The 27,437-nt window shown below is 42.9% G+C and overlaps 1 protein-coding gene across 1 annotated transcript; it reads right to left on the bottom strand.

The window, feature by feature from the left end:
* Positions 1-6,461: 6,461 nt before the first annotated feature.
* Positions 6,462-25,578, bottom strand: znf574 (zinc finger protein 574). The gene is made up of 10 exons (XM_084026821.1): positions 25,514-25,578; positions 23,283-23,437; positions 14,011-15,145; positions 13,705-13,913; positions 13,203-13,382; positions 12,888-12,982; positions 10,824-10,918; positions 9,320-9,468; positions 8,677-8,964; positions 6,462-7,444 (listed from the first exon to the last, which is right to left on the bottom strand). The coding sequence occupies exons 1-10, from the start codon at positions 25,524-25,526 to the stop codon at positions 6,845-6,847; spliced, it is 2,919 nt and encodes a 972-aa protein (XP_083882947.1). The 5' UTR covers positions 25,527-25,578; the 3' UTR covers positions 6,462-6,844.
* Positions 25,579-27,437: the final 1,859 nt, after the last annotated feature.

Below are 27,437 nucleotides of genomic sequence, written 5' to 3' on the forward strand. Positions count from 1 at the left end.
ACTATTTATTAGGCTCTATGCACGTGTTATGTGTGCATGTGGGTTGTGAGGGTTGCCTACCCAGCTTACCCCTGGCTGTGACCCACAGCTGCAGTTTTTAGGAAGTCGGGAGGAGTCTCCATGTGCTGTCTTTCCCATTCCATCACACACACTGACACACGCCCCGCAGTCCCAGTGTGTGTGTGTGTGTGTGTGTGTGTTGTCTAATTCACCCCTCTCTTGGTTTCCAGCACAACTAGGTGACACTGAAACCGCTCTGTGAGACTGACCGCCTGCGTATCTTTTAATGTTTTAACATATATTGATCATCTAACATGCAGAAACGCACTACGGAAATATGACGTAATATTACTGGAGATTTGGGCCTCACTTCTTCTCCTGAAAGTTTCCTGTCACTCCATGTTTTAGTCTCCCTCCTTTTCTCTAAATATGCATTTAACAACTGTCTCTCTCTCATCTCCATCCCACACCACTTTGCTCTTGACAAATTGATGCGGAGCACTTTTACATAACAACTACGTATCACGCACACACATCCAAAAAACCATCCGCAGCACAGACGTAAACCCCACTCAACCATTTAACGTACACTCTGCTGCAGGTTTACAGAGCGCCGGGTTTACAGACGTGGATTTGAGAGTGTGTTTCTTTACTTTTCTCTTTCCAGAACACAAATGTGGCTCCCGTGTTAACTATTGCTTGGAAAGCATGCAAAAGAGGGGAGGGAGAGGAAGACAGAGGGAGGGGGGGGGGGGGAGAATTGACATTCTGCCCGAGCACTCTGCTCTGCTCGTGGAATAATGATTAGCTCCTCAGTATTCTAGTCACAAATGCTTCACTATCAATGAGAGAGAGAGGGAGAGAGGGAGAGGAAGGAGGAAACATGAGGGAGGGGACAGAGAGGGAGGAGACAAGCAGAGTGGGGGTGTGGGAAGTGAAGGGGAGGGTGATGGAGGATGGAGCGCCAGAGAGGGAGAGCACACGGGGAGAAACAAGGTGAGCAAGAGCGCAGGGAAGGAAAAAAGTGGAGGAGGAATGGAGGATAGAGCAGATGAGTATATAATATGAATTGGACGTAGGTGCTAGTATGCTCACACACACACATGCACAAACTTCATGTGTTCAATGTGCACATTTAAACAAATGCAACAGTCAGACGAATTTGCAAGCCAAAAATTAAGCTAGTGCAAGAGCACACAAACACTCTTGTGCAGCCTTCCATTGCATTGAGAGGGGGGGAGAGAGAGAGAAATACACTACTACACGCGTGGAGACTACTTTGTCAAAGTCACAGCAGGTACAGCCACCTCAGCAAAGAGAGAGACAGAGGCTATGTCGCAGGGGGGAGAGAGAGAGGGAGAGAGAGGGAGGGAGACAGAACGGGGGAGTGATGATGAAAAAGGAGAAAAAGAAAATAAGAGAGGACAGAGGGTGGAGATGTGCAAGCAATAAATATGTAATCACAAAGCATGGAGAATGATAAATGTAAACCATTATTTAAATAGGTCAATCATACATTAATAACTATGATATGTTAATAGAGTCGGGAAGTCAGCTGTAGCGGACTGAGTAAGTTTGCATAAAGTGTGCTCACTTAGTCAAATACAAAGAACTACATCATGTTTTTACACACACCCCCCAACTCAGACTGTACGCTGTTAATAAACGGATTATTGAAATGTTTTTCAATCAAGATGGAAATTCTTCCATCCTACAGTATTATAAGTTAATAAAGTCACGTGTAGACCACAGCAAACCGCATCCATCACTGTAATAGATAACATTAATGTTTAGTGGTAGAAACAGTAGATGGACCTAAGGATGATGCTCTCATTTTAGACCGCCGAAACAGTCTTAATGTTGAGTTTTATTTTTGTTTGGCAAAGTCCATCTATGACTTCCCTGTGTTGCAGAAACAACCGCATAATCGTATTCATCCTAACGTCACCTGGGCTGCAATTATAAGAGATAAAGGAATACAGTAGAGCTGCTAACAATACAAACATGGATGCATGATCTTGTCTAACATACAAAACACCCCAAACAGAGGTCAGATCTTCCATGTACATCTCTGATAGTGTGTATATATGAACATAAGTTAATAAAACATTGATGTCCCTGTATGAAAACAGTATTATTTGTATTGCAGGGACATATTGTGTAGCATTGCACATACACTGCTATGACCTTCATGTGATTTATGACATTTTCCTTCTCCTAGTATTACTATAAGTGAATTTACGGGCAACATTTCTGACCTTTAATGGATGATTGTTTTGCTGTGATATGTATACTGCATTGAGTGTCACTTTAGTTCTTTAATGAAATCAGTTGCCTCTCGGTCCCATCTTCCTCAGCCATGATTTGCATGAAATGCGGAGGGAAAAATATTAGTGTATACATTTATAAATCAACCGGTTCTTTGAGAATGAGCACTTTGGAGAAATTATAACACACACCACTTTAAAGATATCACAGTAAAACTGATATTATTATTAAGGGAAAAAACAACCGATTTAAAATTGTGTTACCTTGGAAACAAAGTTGTGCCTAGCACCTCCACCTTGCCAAGATGTCAATAAAAATGCCATCAACAAAACATGACTTCAATTATTGTCTGGGGACTTGGTGGTTAGTGGGTTTATGGAGGTGGTACAGAAGTTTACTGAAGGTCTACATTTCTATTTTCCAAAGCTTTATATACCTCCAGGATATTGTAGCTGTAGTGTATCCTTCAAACAGGTTGTTATTACTGTGTGGGCCTTAGAAGCCAATAATTCAGATTGAAAAAATACATATTTAACAGAAAGGCAAGAGTACTGATAATAGTATTCTTGCCTTCCTGTCAAATAAAGTAACCTTTAGGACAAGAGTTTACACCAGGGACGAGGAAAGCCTGTGGAGTAGCCAGAATCAAGCAATAACACCTGAACATCACATTGTGATTCAAAGTGAGCGAAAATGAGTTGGCACAACAGCAGGGAAGCTAAAAGTAATGGATATGGGGTTCAAATTTAGCAAAATAATATACAACCACTAAATAGTGAAAAAATATGGTTGAAATATCCAGTGGTTACTGTAGCAATATTACAGTGTATGAACAATCAATTACACAATTAAAATGCACACTGCATTGAAAATCACACGTAAAGGTAAACTATTAGAAATAGCATTATGATAGGGTAAGTAATGTGACCTCAAAACTTTAAAGTGGCATAGTTTCATCTATTTAATTGTCTTTTAAAGGAGTCATCACCCGGAAATCGCAATTTCTCTTGTTAAAAGATGCATATCTGTGTTTGACCTCAGTTGAAACTTGCCTGAAAGGCTGGAGTTTGAAAGTGGCGCCGTTTTTTCGCTTCTGCTCTTTTTCCGAACAGGAATAGCACACAAGGGTGTGCATTCCTAAAGCACGAGATTTTGATTCTGCGCCTTCGGTGACGTCACCGTGGCGGCTACTTGCATAAGCCCACCCCTCTTTCACCACCCAACCCCGCCCCGTCCGCTACCTGAAATCGCCGAAGCGCCGCCATTATGTTTTGGAGTCTGCATGCAGGCAAGCCCCCCCGGCTCTGTCCTTCCTGCGGCGAATCAACGCGCGCCTCATTACATATTATACAATGCACATCCGGACCAGTCAAAACCTCGCGCGTAATCTCGCGTGATAAAATCGCGGTACGAAAAAGGGTCAGAACAAGCTCAATGTTTGATTAAATTTTTTTTTTTTTTTTCTAATAAGTTTTACGAATTGATCCAAAGCGATCCAAGGGGGGCTGGATACGTATAAAACCAGGTGATGACTCCTTTAAGTTATTATCTATCAGAGAGCGAGTTAAAACAATGGTGATTGATCATGTGACCCACTAATGAAAGTGATGGTACCTACTGCTTAGCCCAGAAATAGGATCTCCGTGTCTTCCCGCGCAAAATTCAAAATTAGTGACGCTCTTTACGTCAGTCAGTAGCGTTGGAGCTTCTCACGGAAGCGCATGCTGCGTTTCATTGTAATCGGAAATCGGTAACTTCCAACTGCTGAGTCAGCCAGGTACGTTTCATTACTGCTGACTCACAATGGAGGATCAACAGGCGGAGAAATAGCTGGGAATAGCTAGCCTAGCACTAGCTAAACAGTTGAACTAGCTACAAGTAGTGGACAAGAAACGTTAGCTCAAACATTTGAATATAAATCTGCAACTCCTAAATAGAGCGTTAAAATAAATCCAGTGAAATGTAACACAATGTAGTGAAGTAGTAGTCAAAAGTGGAAATAGCAAGCCTAACACTAGCTAGCTAAACGTTTGAAGATGCTAAGTAGAAAGTAAGCTAATGGATAAAATATAACTAATTGATTATACGTTGAAATGTCAAACTGTCAACGCATCTGACACAGAGAACAAAGAAAAGAAACAGTCCAACAATTTGAAAAGCCATTTAAAACAGTTTAAACGACTTCATATCCACCATTTTTTTTTTTTTACCTTATAGGTGTAGCAACAGAGCTCCCGGTTTCCTCCACCTGCACGAGACACGGTGATGTCAGCGAGTTTACTGCTGCGAGAGCTGAATATGCACATGACTCTCCTGAGGGTCACTCGGGTATTTTTAGTGTTTATGATAGAAAAAGAGGTGAGAATCAAAGGGATGCCCAGGGTGCGGGCAGCTGCTGCACGCGTGCTCGTTTCCCGTGTTTTCATTCGGAACAAGGACATTCCTAAATGTGATGCTTATTTTAGGCCCCACGAATCTGCATACTTGTCCATTAAATGTGGTTGTTTTAAAATGTATTTATAAAAAAATAAAAAATAAAACGACCTATTTTCACTGCCAACAGCCTATAAATGCCATGAATAATTTAAAAACACAATTGTACAAACCATCGCACATGCAAGCATACAGTTTATATTCCCAGCTATTATTATAAATCATTTACTTGAACGTTGGTTTGTGGGTATTTTCATCAGTGAAGTGAACAAAATAATTAAGTTAAACACTCCTGTCAGTTTCCATTGACTTTAAAAATATTACCTGTGAACTCAAGGCCTTTAATGTTGTCTTTTTAATCAAAAGTTGCCCTTGAATGTATTTTTAAAAAGTAACCAATCCCAAGGTCTATAATAAATAACCATGTCGTTGTTGTACGTGCATTAAATAGAAGCTGAATTCAGCTGCATTTCTCAGTAAATCTTGGGATACATGGCTGTCAGTGAGGTGATTGCTGCTTAACAACCAAGACACACTGCAAATACAAACAATCAACATTCTGACATCATGCTATAACATAAAAATGCTCCTTAACACCATAAGTTTAACTATGACTCTGCACAATTCATAGAAATCCATAGGATTTAAAGATTTTCAAGTTACATCAGTTTTTTCATCACCAACCAAGAACTACCACAAAAAAAGCACCGTGACAAGTGAGCAAATAAATGAACAGCCGCACACTATATACCGCTTTCTGTAAAGCAAACGGACCATAATACTTCAGGCAGGCTGTTTCCCTGGAGCACACAAGTCTCGTGATTTCACCTCCAGCATCGCCAATTTCATCACGTGTGTTTCGTTGAGTGCGTTTTTTCCCTTTCGATGTTCGGCAGCAGGTATGATAAACGGCACTCCACCAGAATACCAGCTCTCAGGATTTTGTAGTTAGAGAGGGGGGGAAAACAGGCACGTTTTTATCGACTGGTTGCCTGTTGACTCTCAGAAAAGCATTGAAGAGCAGCTTGATTCTTGGCACTGGCTTCTTTTCGCTCCTCGGGAGCCCTCTTTATTTCCTGATATGCTTCTCTGCCACTGCAGAAATGCTGCCATTTCCCCCATTTCGGTACCACACAAAATCATCAGCATTTCTCCCTCCATGACATGGAAACAAACTAAGACAGAGTGCCTCTGCGTGAGTGTGGTTTCAAACCCCCCTGTCAGCAATCACCGGGTAGGAGACGGCCATAAACTGCACTTTAGAAGCCTATAATGGGCCACTGCAGCGCTGGCGAAACTTATATCATATTATGCCTTTCCCCATTTAGACACAAATAGCATCATTATTTTTGATAACTATACAGCAAGTGCTGGATAATTTCATTGCACTACTTGCCACTGTGTAATGCTGTACTTCAGCTTAATCATCATAGATCTTGTCATATCTACGTTACCATTGCACTTAATTATGACACAAAATCAATCAATAACATAATGTCCTATCAATTATTGGAACATTAGGGTTGGTCTATACACACAATTCTACTTCATTCTGCCTTTCACTAACATTGACGTGCCCGTGACATCAGCGCTGCGGTTTTGAAAAGCGGCTCGCCGACTTGTCCGACCTCCAGCTGTTTGTCAAAAGGCAGAAGTGGCCGTTTACACCAGGAACTATAAAAACCCTCCCATCTGAAGGGATGGGGGCGATGCCCCTCGTGTCATGTACCTTATAAATTGACGAGACGCTCACAAGTGGGAAAGCTGAAGCGTTTTATTATAAAGAAAGCCGGAGACATTTCAAGGACCACCACTTGTCTTACCCTAATAAATAGGGGTTGTAAATACACGTCTGTATACAATCGAGGGGCCAATTTTACAATCGGTTTGTTAATTTAAAGGTACATCCTCTCCTGAGCGTTTAGTCTGTGTATTTGATTCATTAGTTTTACACTTTTTGAACAATGGTTTGACATTTTCTGCTCGAGAAAAGTTGTACAACACTATTACTTCCTACAGAGGGTGGGACTGTTGTAGAAACCTATCAAACTATATAGAAGTAATCACTCAATATGCTTCAATTATCATTTAACTCCCAGAGTCTTTACTCTCAACTAGTCCACAATAAATTTGAATCTTCTATCTATACGGTCTCCTCCACGATGAACTCAATGGCGTGCTGCGATGACTGGTTCGTCTCCACCATGGTGATCTCATTTCCATCCATGGTGATCGTGGGAACGCTAATGCCCTGAGCTCCCAGAACGGAGGAGGGCAGGATGACGACCTGCGAGGTGCCGTCCATGGCAGCGAACTGATCAGACGGGATCATTACCGTCTCGGTACCTCCCTCGGCCCCCTGCAATACGTAGATGGTCTGCACCGTGCCGGCTTCCAGCTCCCCTGTGGTGGCCAGAGAAGACAGTACCTTGGCCCCCTCCAGCACCTTCTGGACATGGGCGGCCTCGGCTGCGTGTGCTGCCTCCTCGATGTTCTCCATAGGCAGGTCTCCGTGCAGCCGGGTGTGTTTGTCCAGGTTGGAGCGAGAGCGGAAGGCGGCGGGGCAGTGGGGGCAGGGGTAGGGCTTCTCCCCACTGTGGGTGCGGGCGTGCTCGGTGAGCCGGGCCGCCACGCTGAAACTCTTGCCGCAAATCCAGCAGCAGAAAGGCCGTAAACCGCTGTGGATGCGCTCGTGGTCCTGCAGATGAGGCAGCTGGCGGAAGCGCTTGCCACATGTGGCGCACTGGTGGGGTGGGGGGGGGTGGAGGTGAACGGGGAAGTGGATAATGGAAGTGGACAAAACAGAAAAAGGGAAGAATTAGGGAAGAAAGTACACTTTTGTTCACAACAATGCAGATGAAAAAAAAAACAGTACAACAATTAATATTTTCTGAGACGTCTCTTATATATTTTTAGTAGATGCAGCACTTCTGCCAGGTGTAGAAAAGGGGGGTGAGGGTGGATAAGCAAAGCAATAAAAACATGCTCCAATCTGCTGATGATTTTCGAACAATGAATTGATTATCTGTTCTGATCTATAAAATCGGTTGTTTCGAACCGTCTGAAAGGTGATGTCCTCAAAAATCTTGTTTTGTCCTCCCAACAGTCCTAAAACCAAATATATTCCGTTTAATCTCACAGAGGACAGAGAAAACCAGCATATATTAACATTTAAGAAGCTGGAACCAGAGAGGACTTTGCATATTTGCTTGAAATATGTCTTGATTATCAAAATGTCCTCCAATTAAAGCTCTAAGTGTTGCTTGCTTCCTCCTGAGCGCCCACATACTCGATTCAACCTTAAGCCCTACAAAAGAATGACTTTGTTGTGCTTCGCTTTGATTTCCACACAGATTTAATAAATGTTCAACTTTCAGTAACTCTGTGAGATATACCCTAAAAAGAAAATATTACCTTTCTAGGTGGGCTTCATATACTGATCAATATGTTCCCTCAGGAACGCACATTTGATTTCAATTCAGCCCCGTAACTTTGTGCTTGATCGGCAGCGCTCCTTGAACCTCAGTCCGAAGCGTGCCGGATAGATATGGCTCAAAGCAAAGTTGCAAACATTGAATCAATTTCTACACCCCGACGTGCTGTGATGGGCTTGGGTGGGTCTGTAGTTGATGTCCTGCCTCGTCACCAGAGCAACAGAGAGAGAGGGGGGGGGGGAGAGTCCCAGAATAGTAACGGGCACAGGGCTGGGAGCTGACAGGCCTTAACTCAGCCCTGTCATTAATCACAGGTACACAGGAGGGGAGGAAACACCCGCAGGACACACACTGCACGAATGGCCACGCTCCAGAACAGGAGATGGCCACAGCTATGAACGGGTGTGACCATGGGGGTAAGGAAGTGCTGGGTGTCAATTTGACATACAGGGTTTAAAAAAGAGGAAAAAATGTGATCGAGGGCTGAGAAAAATGCCCTTTTTATGCAAGCACATGCACCCACAAGCACCACCCTTCTTACCTCAAAGGGCCTCTCATCAGTATGTGTCCTCATGTGAACGCTGAAGGTGGAATTATAGGAAAATTCCTTGAGGCAAATCTCACAGCGGAAGCGGGGTCGGTTTTTGGACTTGCCAAGCGTGCCCTGGAAATGGGCCAGCACGTGCTCCTCCAGGGTACTATTGGAGGTAAATCTGCGGCGGCACGGCCTCACTGGGCATTTTAGAGGTGTCTGGCCCGTGTGGGATAACCGATGGAGGTCGAGGCCCTCCTGGGTCATGCAACGGTGGCCGCATAGGTCACACTCGACCTGAGGGAGGAGAAGGGGGAAAAAGAGATGGGAGGAAGACAAACCGGAGAGCAGGGAGATGGAGAAAGGACAGAGAGGGGCAATTAATGAAAAGAGAAAAGGTCGGTGTCTTCATGGTCCGACTGAGACGTCACCACAATGTCACACAACTGGGGACCTTTGTTAGCTCCCCCCCTTTAGCTAACCCCACCTTTCTGTCCTGACTGGAAAATGCCAAATTGGTCCGTGTACTTTTTTTTCAAGCTTGTAAAAAGAATAATTCTGTCACGTAACATTTAGCAATCTCTCACACTGCATATGTTTACAGCGGAGAAACCTGCTAAAAAAAAAAGCATTTATTTTTAGTGTTCCCGACCTGTCCAGTGCATCGTCCCCGGCCCTGACCCCGTCCACGACCAGTGTTCTTGTCCTCCTCTGTGGAAGGGCACCGCTGCATGTGGATTTCCAGCACTGACTGGTTCACAAACTGGGATGAGCAGTGAAGACACGTGGCCGGCTTCTTGTCTGCAAGGGAAGTGGTCATAAGTTTAAGTGGTCTGTCGTCCTACTTACAGCATCGAGCGAAAAAATGTCTTATGAAAAAAAAAAAGCCACTTAATGGATTTGATAATATTGACAGAAAATATTTTTTTTTAATAAATACACGGTGCTCCAATTGCAAAGAATGTTAAAATATGCCGACTTCGGTATATAAAAAAAAACCACTCATCAAACTCAACCTGTGCTTTTACTTAGAGCTTACTTTCCCTGTGTGACTCATTGGACGACCAGGCGCTCACAGGCACCATGTTGGCCCTGCTTTTATATACATGGTATAAAAATACAAATGCATGGTAATCTGCATGAATTATAATCACCTGCATATAGTGATCAATTTGCCCTGGGCAGACTATTGACAGTGGAGATTACTTGGTCTTTACTGTAAATAAAATATTTGTGGTTTTGGGTCTTCTAGGTGCTTTTCTTGTCAAAAAAGTAAAAATATTAAATTTACATATATAAATATATAAAACAGATCCTCAAAAGTGAGAACACAGAACCAGCAAATATTTTACATTTCTACTCCAAAATAGCTGCAGATTATTTCCACTGTCAGTCGCTGCCACTGATGGTGCATCAGCATGTCTAGAGGTCGTCAAGCCAACATCTTGCAATCTGCTAACCATCTGTACCGCCCTTCCCGGTGGGTTCGTCCCACTCTGCTCCCCGTTGGGACCCTCTAATTAAACCTTTCATAAGGACGGTCTCGGCCTATGGCCCTGGACTGATCAATGGATCAATCTCTCCAATCATCTCTCTCAGAGGAGCCCCGTACCTCTGACCCCCCGCTGCACGCCGACTCTTCAAGCTTAACTAATGAGGTTGCCGTGCCGACACCCCACTCTGATTAAGATGAAGAGTCAACATGTTGACCTAATTAACTTACCTCCACCTTCCTCCTCCATTCCATATGGGACGCAAATCAATTGAGAGTCATTGACTTAATGCGTCGCAGGAACGACGCGTGTATAACGTGGATGTATGATTGTGAGTAAACAAGGTGGGCCACCCAGGCAGGCTGATGAGGGCGTTTATCGCCTTTGCATTAATCAATAGTAATTCACAACATGCTGTACTGATACAATACAAACAGCATAACTAATTGGTTTCCTTTACAAGAAGGCAAAATGGGGCTTGTATCTGATTTCTTGGTTGTAGTTCGCCACACTGGGTCGCATGGAAACAGTCATACAGTGTTTAAATTGTATTTAATTGTATTAAATAAAGAAAATATTTAATACAATGATGTTCTGTTGCTGCGAACCCTAGAAATACTGGGGTAAATGCCTTGATGCCAGGCTGAGCCCTTGAACACTCACCTTGGTGAGTAAGCGAGTGCAGGTCCAGGTCTCTCCTGCGTTGAAAGGCCTCTCCACATTCGGGGCAAGGAAATGGATGGCTGGTGTGGAGCAGTCTGTTTAACACACAGAAACACACGTGTTCACATCAACAATGATACGTTTCAACAGGAATAACATGGACTTTGCCTCACAGACCAACAATTCAATTACACAATACAAAGACTTAAAAAGTCACAAAAGACACCAAAATGGTAATAAAGAGATTTTTGAGCCAACGCCCTATATTTGACACGCAGGAGGATTACCGTTAAGTATGTGCTTAGCTGTGCTTCAGGTTAAATAAGGGCCATTAGCTGAGTGTATAAGGGCTAGAGATTAAAAAAGAAAAGAAAAACGCAGCAGTTAACTGGGAGGAGTCCGAGTTAGGACATGAAAGACTATATTTATCCATTGCATAACGTTACACTGGATATAGCCTGGAGGGAGGAGAGAAGTGTTAGGATGTATTCACCTAATGCTGCATCAGACCTGCTTTCCGTTTGTGGAAAAAAAAAAATAAAAAAAAATGCAATACTGGTTCTTTGAGCAGCTTGAACAAACAGAGATGATGTTTGAGTTCAGGAAACGTACGGTTCCCCTAGATAATGCACACATGCAAGTCCATTAATTATGTATATTCCCGCTACAGGTAATGTTGCAGCAAAAAGACATGAGTCACTTTAAGTAAAGCGGGATGCTAGAGGTGATGTGCAAGGACCTCTCAATATCCGTATAAGAGGCCAGCCTGTTTCTGTTCCCTGTTAAAGAGACAAGAGGAATCAATATTTCAGGGACAGCCGACCCTGAGGCAGCTGGGAGAATTACATTTTCCGTCAGGGTCACCTCCTCGCCCAGCCAGATGTTCTTTAATGAATAGGGGTGACACAGTACGCACAGCGTTAGTACTACACTAACTGGAGATAAAACGATTTGTTGATCGACGGAAAAATTAATCAGCAACAACTTTGCAAAATTTTAACCATATTAAGCAACAACAACAACAAAATGCCATCTGCTGCATTCCCTCATACTCTTAAATAGGAACCCTTGTTTAGCTGAGGGTTCATTCGTGGAATTGGAAATAAAGAGAAAAACAATCTTAAGTAAGTAGTCTCCAGCAAACTCCATCTGCTGATGAAGACTGTGAGATGCAGTTAAAAGCTCTGGGGGGAAAAAAAGCTTGTAAGTTGACATTGAGTTGTGATTGTTGGGTTTTCTTTGGACTGTTTAAAAGACGAAAGAATAAACTTGAGGAGAGTTTTTGATCGACCAATTAAATAGGGATTAATCAAGGATATTATCTGCAGATATTAACTGACTAACACTGACGGCTGCCGTTTTGGCTCAGTATCAAGACGATCGCAAGTGTAGTCAAATATATTTGAACAGTAAACAGGCTTTTTCTGCTTTTGGCTCTCCAGTACATCCACGTCTAGATCATTGTGCTGCTGCTGGTAAAACACACTGCCTATCATCAGTACTTCAACCTTACAGACATTGCTTTATTTCACATCCAATGTGCTATAGCCAAAGCCAATCAAACACACACACACACACACATCCTCTCCCCCTTGCTCAACCATGCAGGACAGGACCAGGCTCTTCCCCCGTCCTGGGTTGTTATCGTTATGATCCTAATTTACTGGGCCCATGTCTGTCAGTCATATGTGGCTGAGGCTCAAGGGCACCCAGACATCTCAGTCAGTGTGTTTTGCTACAACGCATTAAGGCGTTGCTCAGTAGTCAGACACGGCTCAGCTCCCACGGCTTCCGGCGACAGGCAGGGGTTATCTAAATCCTGTCCCGGGTTCAGTTGGGAACGGTAATTCTTATGCATTTATATTGTAAACAGGGTTGGAAATGATTGAATATTGACAAGGTCTGGTCTATATGGAGATCCGGAAGTTTAGCGCCATTTAGAGTGGTGAATACGAGTGACTATATGTAATGGGGATTGTCAAATGTGCTGCAATCATTTCCTCCTACCCTTCTGCTAATAGAGAACGCTGAAAATGTAATGCGTTACTGCTGTTGTGTCCTTACTTGTGATGGTTAAGCTGATCCTCCGTGTTGAACCGTGACGGGCAGTGAGGACACGAGAAGAGATGAGCAGCTCCCTCATTGTCCAAAGTACACACCTGCATCGGGGGACACAGCAGTCAAGGTCAGGAAATAGGATTCCACAGCTAAGCTAACACAAAATATTTATTCTTCTTCTATTTCTTATTATTTATTTATTCCTAGAAATGGTCATAAGTTTCCAACAACTAACAAATCCAAGTATATCTTGCAGAATCATTTCCACGTAACGGTCACTTTTAAGGTGTTTTAGTGCCGATGGAACGGTGGAGACTGTACCGGTTTGCGTCCACGCTTGCGCCGAGGATGCGTCGATGTGTGAATGCGTTGGTGTCTCTTCAGGGTGGCGGCCTGGGAGAAGTTCTTGCCACAAACGTTGCAGCTGAAGGGCTTGTTGCCAGTGTGGCTCATGCTGTGGCGCAGCAGGCTCTGGGAGTTAGTGAAGGACTTTGTGCAAACCTTCACAACACAAATAATTCAGCATTAACAACGGTTTTCTGCACACTCTTGTAAGGGAACAAAAAAAAGTTGCATGTGTGCTACACTTGCTCAAATTATCATTTTCAAAACGACCTCCGTTGTGCAGAGACACCGGAGAAACTGTCAAATATAATGAGGTCGGAGGTTCAGGTTGTGTCTGCCATAAACCTGAAACACTTCAAACGCATTACATCATCCTGCCGATGTCTGCTGCATGATGTAAGTGACATTTTCATCAAAGACAATTTGCTCCTCAGATTCAAGAAAAAGGACGGATTTTTGAGTCGAATTTGATCGGCACCTTGCATGTGAAGAGCTTTTCTCCAGTGTGGCTGAAGACGTGGGTGCGGAGGAAGACGCGCCGGGTGAAGGTTTTGCCACAGTAGGGGCAAACGTGGGGTAGTGGTGTGCGAGCCCAGTCCTGCAGCAGCTTGGCAGGTGGAGGGTGGTTGGTGTTGTCCAAGTCTGCTGCAGTGCTGCCCTCTGGATCCTCTTTGGTGCTCTTGTTTCCTGACAACACAAAAAAACGGATCATTAAGGAACAAAAGATCCTGTGAATATTTGCATAGTTTTCCCCCCCCGAATGGGCTTTAAAACAAATACTTACCGGCACTATTGCCGCTCAGGATCCTGAAAGAGGGTCTACTTTTCTTAGGAAGGGGTGAACCTAATTCAGGAGCAGAGGCAGACGGGGAAAGCAGCCGCTTCGAGCTCTGTGGAGCATCCTGAGGTTGGGTGGTGGCTGCTTCATCCCCAGTTTCAGCTCCGCCCGCCACCTCTGTCCCCCATGGGAGGCGGTGCTGCCGGCGATGGTACAGGTACTGGGTGGTGTTCATGAAGCTCTCCCCACAATGGAGGCAACTGTGCAGTGGCTCCTTCAGGCCGTGCTTCTGCTTCCGATGGGTGGCCAGCCCGCCCTCCTCGCTGAAGCTCTCCCCACACTGGGTGCACATGAAGAATTCGGGCTGCGTGAAGCTGGAGGTGACGGTACTGGCGGAGGGAGCGTCGCCCTGGACCGCCTCCTCGGTCCCGTTGATCGGCGTACAAGCTTCCTCCGATGTCTCCTCGGGAGCCACGGCAACCCTCTCCTCGCCTTTCTGCCGGTGTTGCTTGCGGTGGTAAAGAAATAGTGTTGTATTGAGGAAGCTTTCCCCACACACGGAGCAGCGGTGCAGAGCCTCCTCGAAACCATGTTGGGTTTTGCGGTGGGCCACCAGTTCAGACACCAGGCCAAAGCACGAGCCACAGTCCACACACAGGAGCACTGGCTCAGGCTTGGGCTTTTTGGTTGGCCCTCTCCTCCGGGGGGACCAATCCTCTTGATTCGGGGTGGCCTCCTCAGAAACGGGGGGATCGGAGATCGGAGCTGAACGGGTCTCTGCAACTTGCTGCCTCGTTTCCTCTACAAGCAGAGTCTCCGCTGGTACTGGCGTAAGATTTTCACTCTTGGAAGGAGAAGAATCCTCTGGATTTAAAGCTGAGTTGGAGCTCTGAGCTGAAGCGGTCTCTGGCTCTGGTTGTGAATCAGGTGCTTCCTCAGACTGCTGACATGTCTCTTCTTTTCTGTGCTGTTGCCAAAGTTCCAGGCTCTTGAAAAGTGCATCACAGTCCCCACACTGGTAGAGGATCCTGGGCTGGTCTGATGTCCCATTTGGACTGACGGCAGCCAGCTTATTAACGGGGGACTCCCCTGCTTGGACTTGCATCTGTGGGACTGCAACTGAATCATTTAGTGCCTGTTGCTGCAAAGACAAAGGAGGAGAGGAAAGGAAGATTACCTTTAGTTTATTACTGTCGCATTTGTTTCTGTGTAGCAAGGAAAGCCACTCCTTGCAACACTGTTCAAATAGCTGTTTCAAGTCATTTCTTTTTATTTCATTCTTTGTGGCAGGTGAGGGATGAGAATTCAGTGTCGGGGTACTGAGATCAATTAGAGCAGCGTATGTTAAGCGCCAAGGTTCCTCCGAGAGCTCCAGAAGGCCAAGATAAGGCCTCAGTCTGGCCGATAACTATCAAAAGGTTCATCAGCGTTGAGCGGGGCACTCCACGGGGTTTTACATTCGCTCCCTCAGTCTATTTGAACGATAAAAACAGAAACTCAAGATTGGGGCTAAAGGTGTCTGAAACTATTACTCAATTAATATAGTTTGTGTCACACATACTGTAATGATGTATGGCTTTTGTTGCATTCTATTTTTACAAATACAGACATCACATTAACACCAGGTGTAAATGAGCTCAGAGACTTGGCTGATCTGTGCTCCGAAAAGCAAATGTCATCCAAAAACACATGCTTGCATCTCTCTACTACTTGGAATTGGCAGAATTCACAGAATTATGAAACGTAAAGTTGCAATGTGTATATCTGGCGAGAATTTCAGCTCATTAAAATGTTTAAAAAATGAACTAACATTATCAATAGATTGTGAAGAGGTTACAGCGAGACGTTGGGTCAAAGATGTCTATGTATTGTGTTGAGATATCGACTAGCCTTTGCTTTTCCTCGCAGCTACATGGTGTCCTGGTGGAAGAATCAATTATACAAGTAATTTACTAGTTTCTGCCAAAAAATCTCTTTCGTTCGTCCTCTCACACTGGACTCTGCAGTGACTCACTATCACCTCTTAAACCCGCTACAGGAGCCACATTATAATATATAATAATAAGTACGTCTGTCATATTACCGACCGTGACAATGTTTCTTCAGAAATCAATGTATTTCATCGGCTGTAATCTCCCCGAATGTCTGCCTTTCTCTCAGATGTGCATTGTCCGGAGGCAATATGCAATTACAATTATCCAAAATGATGACGATAATTGTTTTGGGATTGAATGTATCGGCCCCATGTCTCTAGCTGCAGTTGCAGTCGCAATATCAACCCGTGCACCGTTGATGAATCTGATTTGTTACTCTTAGTACGCAATAAATGCAAATAAGCAGATTATTACATTTAGAATCACAGGAACGCAGTGGAATCCGCATGTGGCCGAATACACATGGCACCTTTGAGTGGTTTGCATTGATTGTTTACTTACTTTAGTGAGAATCCTACATTTCTTGCCAACATATATTTTATTAAAAGCTGGTACAAAGAGGGTTCAGAAGGTTCTGACAAACTGCTTTTTTATTTACGTCACTCAAGCCTGTAATGGAGCAGAATGTCAGGATTAGTCAAGATCAAGATTGATGTTTTGAACTCACGGGGAAAGTAGATTTTAGGAGATTGAAATTGTACCTCTTACAAAAAGGCAGACAACAAATCGAGTCAAATAAGTGCACAAGTTTTATAATATTTTGTTTGGTTTTGCAATTAATACAGAATTACCCAACGTTAGGGATGCAACTATGCCATTTTTTTAGTCAGTATATTTGACTGGAAATACAACAAACTGACCGGGGATGAGCACGGCCCAGGACAGGAGGGCCTCTACAATATTAAAGCCACCTCGGACATCACTGGTACCCATCTACCGAGCATCGTGATATTGCTGACAAGAGGTGCCTGCGAAGAATCTCAAGGATATTAAAAGACAAAACCCACACCAGTCACAGCCTATTCACCCAGACACTGCCTGGCAAACGCCATTACGGATGGGATGATATAAGATGTTATCGTGTATCGGGATGAAAAAAACACAAAAAATAATCAATCGTGGTGAATTTTCATTATCGTGATAACAGTAAATACTGTCATAAGTGACGTGAAAAAGCCGTCTAGCTTGGCATCATGCACATTTATGATGCATGATCGTCTTATTTTACATTATTTGATTGTTTTTCATTTAAATGATTTAAAAAAAAAAAGATGCGTCTTATCTGTGATGCAATAGCATTTATTGTTTCTTAATAAAATAAAGTGATTCCTGTCTCATTTCAAGTGTTTAAGCCTATTTTGATGATTATGGGGATAACAATCCTTTTGATCAGGATTATTGTTTATATATATGTATACATATATATAATATTGTTAGACTTCAGAGCAGCTTCTTTCTTCAGGCTTTGAGGTTCCCATATTCATCCTCCACCATATATAATAGTTTTGTTTTTTGTGCATTGAGAAAAGAATGGGACAATAAACTGCATTGGGTTGAGCGTCTCTGTTATACAATCACAACAAATGAACCCCCTGCATTCTAAATGTAACATGATTCATTCGGTGTGTAGCCTAGTAACAGCCATGCTTGTTTGGAGTTGTGAGCCAACTGTAGTCCCGAGCAACCAGGATCTCTGCAATAGAGAATAATTGGAATAATTTCACCTCTTTTCACCACAGCCTAAATGGGAAATGATTTACACCTTTGAAGAAACCGAACGCTTATATAACCTTGTACATCTTGACCGACATGAAGGAAGCGTTTCGGCGCTGTTGCACCAGCGTACTACTGCACAAAAGTGTCGCTAAAAAACAGTGAAAACGATCTGCCGACTGCAACGCTGTCAGTGTGGAACCAGATGTGTGCGATCCGCAGCATTGTGTGACTGCTGTAACCTGATAAAACGGGCGCCGGAATGAAAAGCAACGGGTTCTGAGACAGAACGGATCGGCGGTATCGCGTACGAAGCCACAGACGGTATAGACTGTGTGGGACTGATGTAGTTCATCGGGTATTGTTTTGCCATCATCCTATAGTTTGACTACATATTTTCAGATAATGGACGCTTCAGTACACCCCTAACAAAAAAAAAAAACACATTTGCAAGTGAGGAGAGAACCTCCAACTATGTCCTACAAAGTAAATAAATAAGTAAATAAATGTGCCATCGCAGAACACAATGTCAAAGCTCTCCATTTATTCAAACAATCTATGTTGGAACACATCTAACACAGATTGTGGCATTTATCCTCCGCTTACGTTTTTAATTTAAATTAATTTAGCTACACAAATGGCAGAAAACAAGTCCCATACTATGTAACATCATCAGTCGGACAGGCAGACAGCCTGAGACCGAACAGCAATTCAAGTCTTAAGGTTGAACAACACCTGAGCATGCAGTTGAATTATTACACTTTTTTTAAATTAAGAAAATGATTTAAGCTGCCAGAGGGCAGACCGAATAAATCTAATGACCAAATTACTTAATCGTTATCGAGAGCTTCTAATGCCTTCTAATGTGAAGTGCATATTTTTAGTGTGTTGCGAAGGAAGTTTGCAGATGCGGGCGATGAGTCATACTTGGATTGTATAACGAAGAGTTTTGAGGAGACAGTCTTCTTTAGAGCTTGATCCTTTCACCATGTCCCGTCATTCTGTATTCTGATGGATCACTCATTGGGAAGACCAGTGGGTGATCCATCAGGAGAAAAGGGTGGCTCTGACTGCGTTCCTTAATGCTCATCTTCCTGCTGGCGACTCTGGATGCAATTTGTCTGTCATTAGTGTCACCGTGCTTTATGGACGCGAGCTGAAGACTGTAAGAATGGAAGTTTAGGCACAAGTTCAGAGCGTCACGCACTACCGCCGAACGAGTGACAGCGACTGCTTTTAACCCTGAAGGGCTTTCAGAAGTCCCGCCGAGACGCAATGTGTCAAAATTAAATGGAGTAACTCGCCCCACTATGCAACTTTCAAAAAACTACAAACAGAATTAATAGAGTTCAGCATTTTGATGAAATTCATCCCAAAAGAATAAATTCCAAAGACAAACCAAAGTAAAAATAAAAATATTGAATGCAATGCAAAAAATCCACTCTGACCCCAAACCACTGAATTTGCATACAAAAGGACACATTTAGTAAACAGAGAGAAAAACACTAAGAAAATAAGACTCTCTTTAAAACTGACTCCAGTAATCCTGGAGCGCAAGGAGCGTCCTGGTGATTTAGCTGGACCAGATACTGGGGCTGCACAATTAATGTCTCAAATATTAATCTCAATCAAGATTTGGACTCCCACAATTCAATGAACATGATCGACTATGAAATTGACGTTGCAGCCTGTGCAATTGTACGCCTCTGCCAACAAGTCAGGCGGCGTCTTATATCGACGCGTGTCCACAATGTCATCACTTTACACCGCGTTCGCAAGAATGGACAGGCGGGAGGTCACAGTGAGCTTGACCTTTGTCCACCAGAGTTCAGGTGGACGTTTGTGCCTTTGTTTCCCTTTTTGTGGGGGGCTGTAACGCCGCTGCCAGCGATGCATCCTGCAGCAGCGGCCCGTGAAAGACTTTCCTGAATGTTCTGGCCGCATTTCAGAGTAGGACATCTGCTTTTGCCCGTTTACCTGCAAGCACTAGTTGTAATTGGGTTTTATTTTACAGTGTGGATATCTTTCTGAATGCCATTAACGTTATTCCATTAAATGCATCGTGGACGAAACTGAAGGCAATACTTTGCAGTGTTTGCTGCAGGGATAATGTCAGTCTGATATTGGCTCGCAACGGGAAATGGGAAAAAAAATTATATATACACGCACACACACACATACACACACCAGAGAGGAGACGGGCAACATGAAAAGGCACTGAATTCAGGACCAAGAACCTTATTTTAAGTCTAACTTTGACACCGAGATACATCAATGAGCGCAACATGACAGTGGTGCTCTGTTGATGTAATTTGGGGTAAAAAGCTCTGATACAATTTATTCATATTTGCCTCTAGAAGATGCACTGTGAAGAAGGACCAGTCTTATTCTGATGCAAAGATTTCTACACGAGCAGTAATGTAGCGCAACATGAAAGCGAAAGCAGGGCTCGGTTTATTTAAATGTGGGAAAAAAAGGCAATTATATTCTGCCTTAACTTGACAAATAAAAATGAGAAATAATCATGGTCTCAATATTGATGAAGACAATCACAACTCTCGTTTTGGCCAACATCGTGTAGCCCTGCCAGATCCCATGTAAATGTGGCGTCCTGGACCTCAACCCGAACTGTATCATATTACTGAAAACAACCTCCGCATTAAGCTGCATACTGTTTAACACACGAACACTCTCAGAACAAAGCTCAACCGACAACACTGATATGGATGATTTACGCCATATCAGAGCCCAATTTAAAAGTCCAACACTCCATAATCCACTTTAAGCACGGCCACATTTTTGCCTTCACCTCTTGGCCTCACTAGTGGCTCTTGATAAACAGCATGCTAATGTGGGATTTTACCATCACCCTCGACAGAAGAAGTTCAGGGCATCACTTAAGTACTTCTTAAAATTCTGCAGGCTTTGCTGCAAATGTAGACGTCGAGCAGATGTACCGGTTCATTGACTTTGACTCTGATATTTGTCTTAAATAAGTTTACCAGTATAAAATATGCACATGTTCTTATTTCAGTACCAATAAAAAAAAGTAGTATTCCAGCCTTCCCAACACATGACATGTATATCAAGACCTTCACGTCTACTGAACACTAGAAGAGGATATGAGATGAAAAACCTATTTTTTCATCATGTTTGTGCCGCTTAGCTGCTTGTCTTTAAAATCAGAACTGGATTAGACTTTTATATTTTAAATATAACTAAGCTAAATGTTGATTCTGGAGCAGCAACGGCCATATTTACGACAGCAAAGTCACTATATAAATACAATAATAGCATATCTCACTGGAAACACAATATTGACACTAACATGTGAATAAAAAAAAATGATATCCACGACATTCATCCTGTCCTCCCTCTGCTGATGTGATTCGCTGCCTGCAGGTAGCACTGGCAGAGGGAGGAGGGACTACTTTCTCTCAACCGGCAGCTCATTTTAAATATATAGGTTTTAATACTTTCAAGATACATGGCAAACTAAGCTATACAGTGAGACTATGTTTTAGCTTTGGCTTTAGCGTGTGTAGCCGAGGGTTATATTGCGCCTTTACTTTATGAAGGGTAATAAAATAATAATAACAAGGAGGCTCCGTGGGCTGTGCCAACATGGCAACAACTTTATTACTCCAACCTTGTCGACACCACCGCATCACCATTTCACTCCTTTCCGTTCCACCCTTCATAATAAATTCCCCAGATACATACGCTGGAACACTGCTTACAAGAGGGAACTTCAAGTTGTTCATAGCATTCATTAAAAGGCAACTCAACAAAATAGCTTCCTGGGATATGTTCCTCCATGTCACAGTAAAAGTGTGTGTAGAAGGCATGCAGTTCTATGACTTATGTATGAAATCATCTTGAATTTAGAAATTAGAACAAATTCATCCTAAGATAGTATAATAAAAACTACCACAGTTTCCAGCCAGCAGCAACTAATATTTACATTTGAAGTATAAGTTACCTTACATTATTCAGAGTTTAAACCTGCGTGTGCCACCATGTGATGCAACTGTGTGTTCACAGCATTTCTACAAATTAACAGCCTGTTCACAATACTCTATAAACTCAATATGCAACCATTTCAACATCGATATGATCCTGAACAGGACTTAGTCCTGACGGCCGTGTTTTGAGTTTTGGCGAGCTCCGGTAGACCGCCTAGTAGCTCATTTTAAGACATTTGAATTTTTCTCTCATTTACCATGCGTTTTCAGTGACCGGAAAATTGGTCAACAGCTTCCCAGGATGCGTGGGAACCCTGGACAATTCCCAATTAGCCAAGCTAGCATGCTGTGCCTGTGTAAAACAGCAGCGCTGGATGAGGGACTGTGGACGGAGCAGATTAAAACATCACTTTTCTCCATGTTTACCGCACACTGATGATGCTGAACAAGTGTATTGATCAATTATTGGCTTTATACTTGCGCTGGTTTTATTGCACTTACTTAAAGTAACGAGCACGGTTATTAATCTTCACTTCGCAGCCTCTGTGATCAGTTGTTCTCTGACTAAACGGTGTATGTGTGTGTTTGTATGTGGAGCGCTCCGACACAGCAGGGGGGAGGGAGCAGCATGAAAATAAATACTACGCTCTTTACGCCACATTTACATGGAGGCAGATGGTAAACCAGATCTCATGTTAGTGGTCGAGAGCAGGACTGTAAAATTAAGCGAGACCGACAGAGTAGCGCTCAAGAGGCGTAAACTATTTTAACGGTTTGCCATAAAATATTCAGAGTACTTTATAGCTACAGGAATTACTTGAATAATTACAAAATAATTTTATTTTATCGATTTTATTCACCATAAAAACATATCGCATGTTGCAGTTTCACCAGTTTGATACCGGATTTCGGTAACGGTCCCGATACATAATTATATTTCTTATTCATTGTTGATCAGGCAGTTACCACTAATAAGCACGTACTATCTAACAGGAAAAACAAACTGGTTATTCTATGATCAGTGTACACATAGTTATTAATACAAAGCAACCCCTTGAAATTAGTCAATAAATCATTGCAAACAACTCAATGTTAAGTGCTCTGATTGAGGTCCCTATTACTATGATGAGTAGCAGAATATTGTCAATTTATTACTAAAGTTACACTTGTCACTTCAATGTCAGTCTCCAGACCTGATTGAGAGGCTTTTATGCGATTAAACTGTTCATTGTTTCAGGAAACACAGCCACAATATTGACGTTTTTCAGTTCCGTTCAGAGACGCACTGGTAACGATACCGTTATGGGTCTAATACTGACTCAAACAGCTGGATCGGGTATCACTGACAATGGGCAATTTGGAATCAGATACAATTATCTTAATAGATGGCAAAACAGTACATTTATATCTCTGTATTGTTGGATTGTGTCTCAAGCCTGGCATTGCATTACACGGAATGATTCCAGTCACTTTTCCAAAGTGAGGCATACAGTTAATTAATTAAAGACTGGTATCAGAAGAGTACTCAATATTGGCTGATACCCAAAACCCAGGTATCACGACTGAACATGTTGGATTGGTGCATCACTCGGTCTGTTCTCAACTAAAATCAAGATCCTGCAACCACATGATAAAAGGGGATATTATTGACCGTGCCAATATTTACCCCAGTCTGCAGCAGCGGAACAGTGACCGGGGTTGTTCCAGGTGTTTCCGGCTGTTCCTCCGCAGTGCATGTCAACTGGTGCTCGAGCACCTCTTCCAGGGTGTTGAACTCCTGGTAGCAGGGGAAGCACATGTACACCGACGACGTCTCCATGGCTGCCGGGGGGGGGGATTAGAAATCAAAAACATTTCATGAGAAATGCAGCAATGCAAAACTGATGGCAGATAAAGGTGAAACAGTTCATGAAACTCAGCATGCTTGGAATATGAAAGTAATATCACGACGTGAGCCTTATACAGATGCCTCCCCGCCAGTGAATTACATTTTGAGTTAGGTTGTGAACATTGCCCTCTCCTGATGAAAAGAAGTGCCTGCATATATTATCAAGACAACTGCTTGGACACAAGCGCCGGGAGGCTAACCCTGGGGTTGCCAGGATGACTCACCATGCGCTGAGCTGGGCTAATTGTTATTTTGACCATGCAGGTTGCTGCTCAGTAGAGACCTTGCCAAGTCCCTCTCTCTCTCTCTCTCTCTCTGTCTCTCTGCCATTTCATGGGCCAGGCAGACGTTTAGCTCCAACATCAATTAGATATGTGCTGTAATTGGACCCACTGGAAGTGCATGCTGCTGCTGAATGTAGCTAGCTATAATCAAACACAATCTCTGCAATCCTTCCCACTCACTGGATACCGATCAGACCTCAAACTGCAGCAACAAAGCTCTGCTTTGAAAAAAAACAAAAAACATTTACGAATCAAAGAAAACCCACTGAAAGAAACACATCAGTAGCTTTGAATGGCATCAATGTGACACATTTTCTAGTTGATCATTTTAACTGGCAGACAAGACGGTGACTTAAAAGGACAAGGCGGCTGGTATTCCATCGTTATCTTATCGTCGATAAATCCCAAGACAGGACCAACACATTGATATATTATTCTGTCTCTCAATGCTTTGCAACTTTCCCAGCAGACCACAATCCCATGTGTTCCTACTGAAGATGTATGTCTTGAACATTAAAATAGGCTCATTATAAATAGATTCATTTTTTTTAAAGGGCACCTTGTCCACGCAAGAAAAAGCAACGTCCCAAAACAGCTGGGGAATGTAGGTTTTAAGTTAAAGGAATAGGATGATGTACCCTGGGATCAACGTAAAACAACAATGACCACATTCTTCTTAAAGAAGTATCAAATCACTCAGTGAAATATTTTTAATTAACAGTGTTTGAGGTCTAAGAGACTTTAACAGGCATTTGAAATTGCTATGCGGGCAGTGGGATTAATTAATTGCTATATTTTTTTATAGATCTTTATAGAAGGAATATAACTACATAATTTAAACCGTCAAGTATGGCATAATATTTCCCCCCACTGCTCCTGTTGGGATGATTTTTATGGTCAAATTCATACTGGGGTTTGTGCAAGACTGCAACATGTCAGTGCTGTTGAATGATGAGACGTGAGGTGGTCTGCATCTGCTTTTTTACCTTGCACCAGTGGTAATTTGCTTTTTACCATGTGCATATTTATCAAGGAGCCATGTGTCTAAAAGACATGAACGTTATTCGTGTGAAGGATTACCTAACGCGAGGCAAAACTGCAGACTCACAAAATGTAAATGGGGTATACAATAATTCAAAATAGAGATTAATCCTGTCGTATACATGCTAATAACAAATATCGTGTTAGCTCCTTTGACCGTTTAGATAAGGGGGGGTCAGGCCCTGAGCTAGCGAGCACGACAGCTGAGTGGCGAGTCAAAACTAGCCGTTAGCAGCTAGCCGCTAGCTAGCAAACTGTATCAACTCTGGCCAGGACCGTAGTTGCTAACATGCAACGATGGCCATTTTTCTGGCAACACGGCTAACGTCGTGGTGGCTAGCTCTCCCGCTAGCTCGGAAAGCTAATACAACCGCCGTCAGATAATTCCTTGATAGCGGGTATAGAAGCCAGATTAGCCCGCGACTATACCGCTTTTACCACTTGGACCAGTGGTGCTTTCTTTCTGGTAACGTTACCAAAGGAGGAGAAGAAGAAGAAGAAAAAAGACCGAAGAAGGAGGGCGGGATACGCTTCTTCGGTGGTGTAATGGCGGCGACAGACTAAAAGTTAACATTAGCTGTCTCCCCCCGTTGAAAACCTCCATACATTAATATCAGCGGTCACACGTGTCATCGAAACGTAGCACTCACGTAAAATAAGTAAAATTAGTGGAACATAACTCACCGCACTCCGACATTATCGGTCGAGGATATAGAGCAACAACTTCGTTTTTTTTTAGTATGTTTAGTAGACCGGATCTGATTGGCTGTGCCGGCCACTTCATGAACCAATGGCGTTGGACTACACATAGTGAGGCAGTTTGTAGTCCAGAAAGCGCGCCAGGATTGCAGCATTTTGCAAATACAGTACAACACATAAAGGCTGACGATACAATACATTCTTATAGATTAAACTACCCAACAGCAGATACAAGTGTTCAAATACAACACTGAAAGAGGTCATTCAGCATCATCGGTACTTTTACTTGTCATATTGTGACTATATTTTCCTGATAATACTTGAAGTAACACATTAAGTAATGTGAAGTCATACATTTTAAGAGTGCATGCTGTTATTTTCTATGCTTATCCCAATAATAAGAAATAAAAATTCAAGATCTGCTGAGCTGTGATGTCATCAACACCATACGCTCCTATTTTCTTTTTGTGCTCACGGGAAAAGTGTTAGTGTGCAAAATGTTATATTTTTCAGTCAATATTACTTTTCCCTAACATTCATTGTATTAAAAAAGTAAATTAAAATATTCAAATAGCAGTTTCGATAGTTTGATTTGATAATTTGCATCAATGCTGACTTAAAACCCACATGTTTAACAAACCGTTAACTTTGCTTGGAGTTAAAAAGTGAGTTCTGAGCTCACAAACCGAGGTGTAAAGTCCAGGGAAAAAGCTAGTAAGTGGACCTTGAGGTCACCAAGTTATCACAGGGCTTCCTTACATACAGCAAAATTAAATTATACAAACTTTTTTCTCACTACAGACGTTGGCAGGTCGCCTGAACTATTCGTTAACTAAAGCTACCACGTGATGTAACCAATTAAGATTGTTACTGAAGCCCTTTCGAGGATTAATTGCTGATTTTTTTTCACCTTTTTCATACAGCGACAGCAACAACTGAAGTCAACTGCACTTGAATGCCCACAGGGGTTTATTAAATCTTCAGCCTCACACTTATCAGATTTACCCTCCTCCGAGGGAGTAAAGCTCTAGCTGCGGTCAAGTGTTATATACAGAGGTCAGTGAAAGTATAGAGTAGCCCACCTCACTCATTTCCCAGAATTACACAGTGACCCCATGTGCCCCATTGGCTGATTGGGAAGATGAGCGGCTCCTCCAGACTGCTTAACTTGACTCCAAATGGTATTAAAGAGCCGGCCGGGCGTTCAGCCAGAGGGGCCAGGGCCACTCAGGCTCCACAGAAACGGTGCAATCTGTCCGACACATCGCGGGGTAACATTATTCCACCTTGACATCTCGTATCATCACTATGACGACTTAGCAGCCTCTTTTTTTTCCCCCATTGAATGCTTCGGTTCAGAGACTACAGGTCCCAGGAGAGGAGCCCGGTCTTGACACGCAGTGCTGATTGCTACACATGCAGCCTCTTCATCTTCCTCTTCATCTCTCGTCGTGCTGTGAGAGCAGAGGCTGTTGCACTGCAACGGAAATGAGTTCATGGATCTACTTTTCTCTCATGGTATAAAATGAGTGGAATACTATTAGATCATTAATATGAATGTTGAGAGACACAGTCAAATACACTTCTTTTGGGTGAAGTAATATATACTTTTCATCAATGATAATCAGGTGATTATATTCCAAATAACATTTTTTTTTTGGTTGAAATTAAATACATTTAATATATAATTAAATATAGAGTGAGAAGGGATCATTCAGAAACAAACCTGTATCAGTTCAGGCGTTCTAAGGTGGACATTGTAAATGTTATTCATGCCTTGTTGTACCCAACAGGTTACAAAACAAAAAGAGACGCAGTTCTACTCAGTCAGCATGCTGATGAAGCATTTAGTGCAAAGCACCGCTGTACAGCCTCACAGAGCCACAGGCGTGGTCTTGTTTTTGATCAA

The sequence above is a fragment of the Eutrigla gurnardus genome, assembly GCF_963514095.1.
Source record: "Eutrigla gurnardus genome assembly, chromosome: 14".
In the NCBI taxonomy this organism is placed as follows: Eukaryota; Metazoa; Chordata; class Actinopteri; order Perciformes; family Triglidae; genus Eutrigla; species Eutrigla gurnardus.

Bases quoted from the DNA above. Each gene is read 5' to 3' on its own strand.
- znf574 (XM_084026821.1), bottom strand. The intron at 12,983-13,202 runs GTACAGTCTCCA...CCCCCGATGCAG, and splicing joins GCAAGCGTGGACGCAAACCG to GTGTGTACTTTGGACAATGA. The intron at 7,445-8,676 runs GTAAGAAGGGTG...CCACCCCACCAG, and splicing joins CTGATGAGAGGCCCTTTGAG to TGCGCCACATGTGGCAAGCG.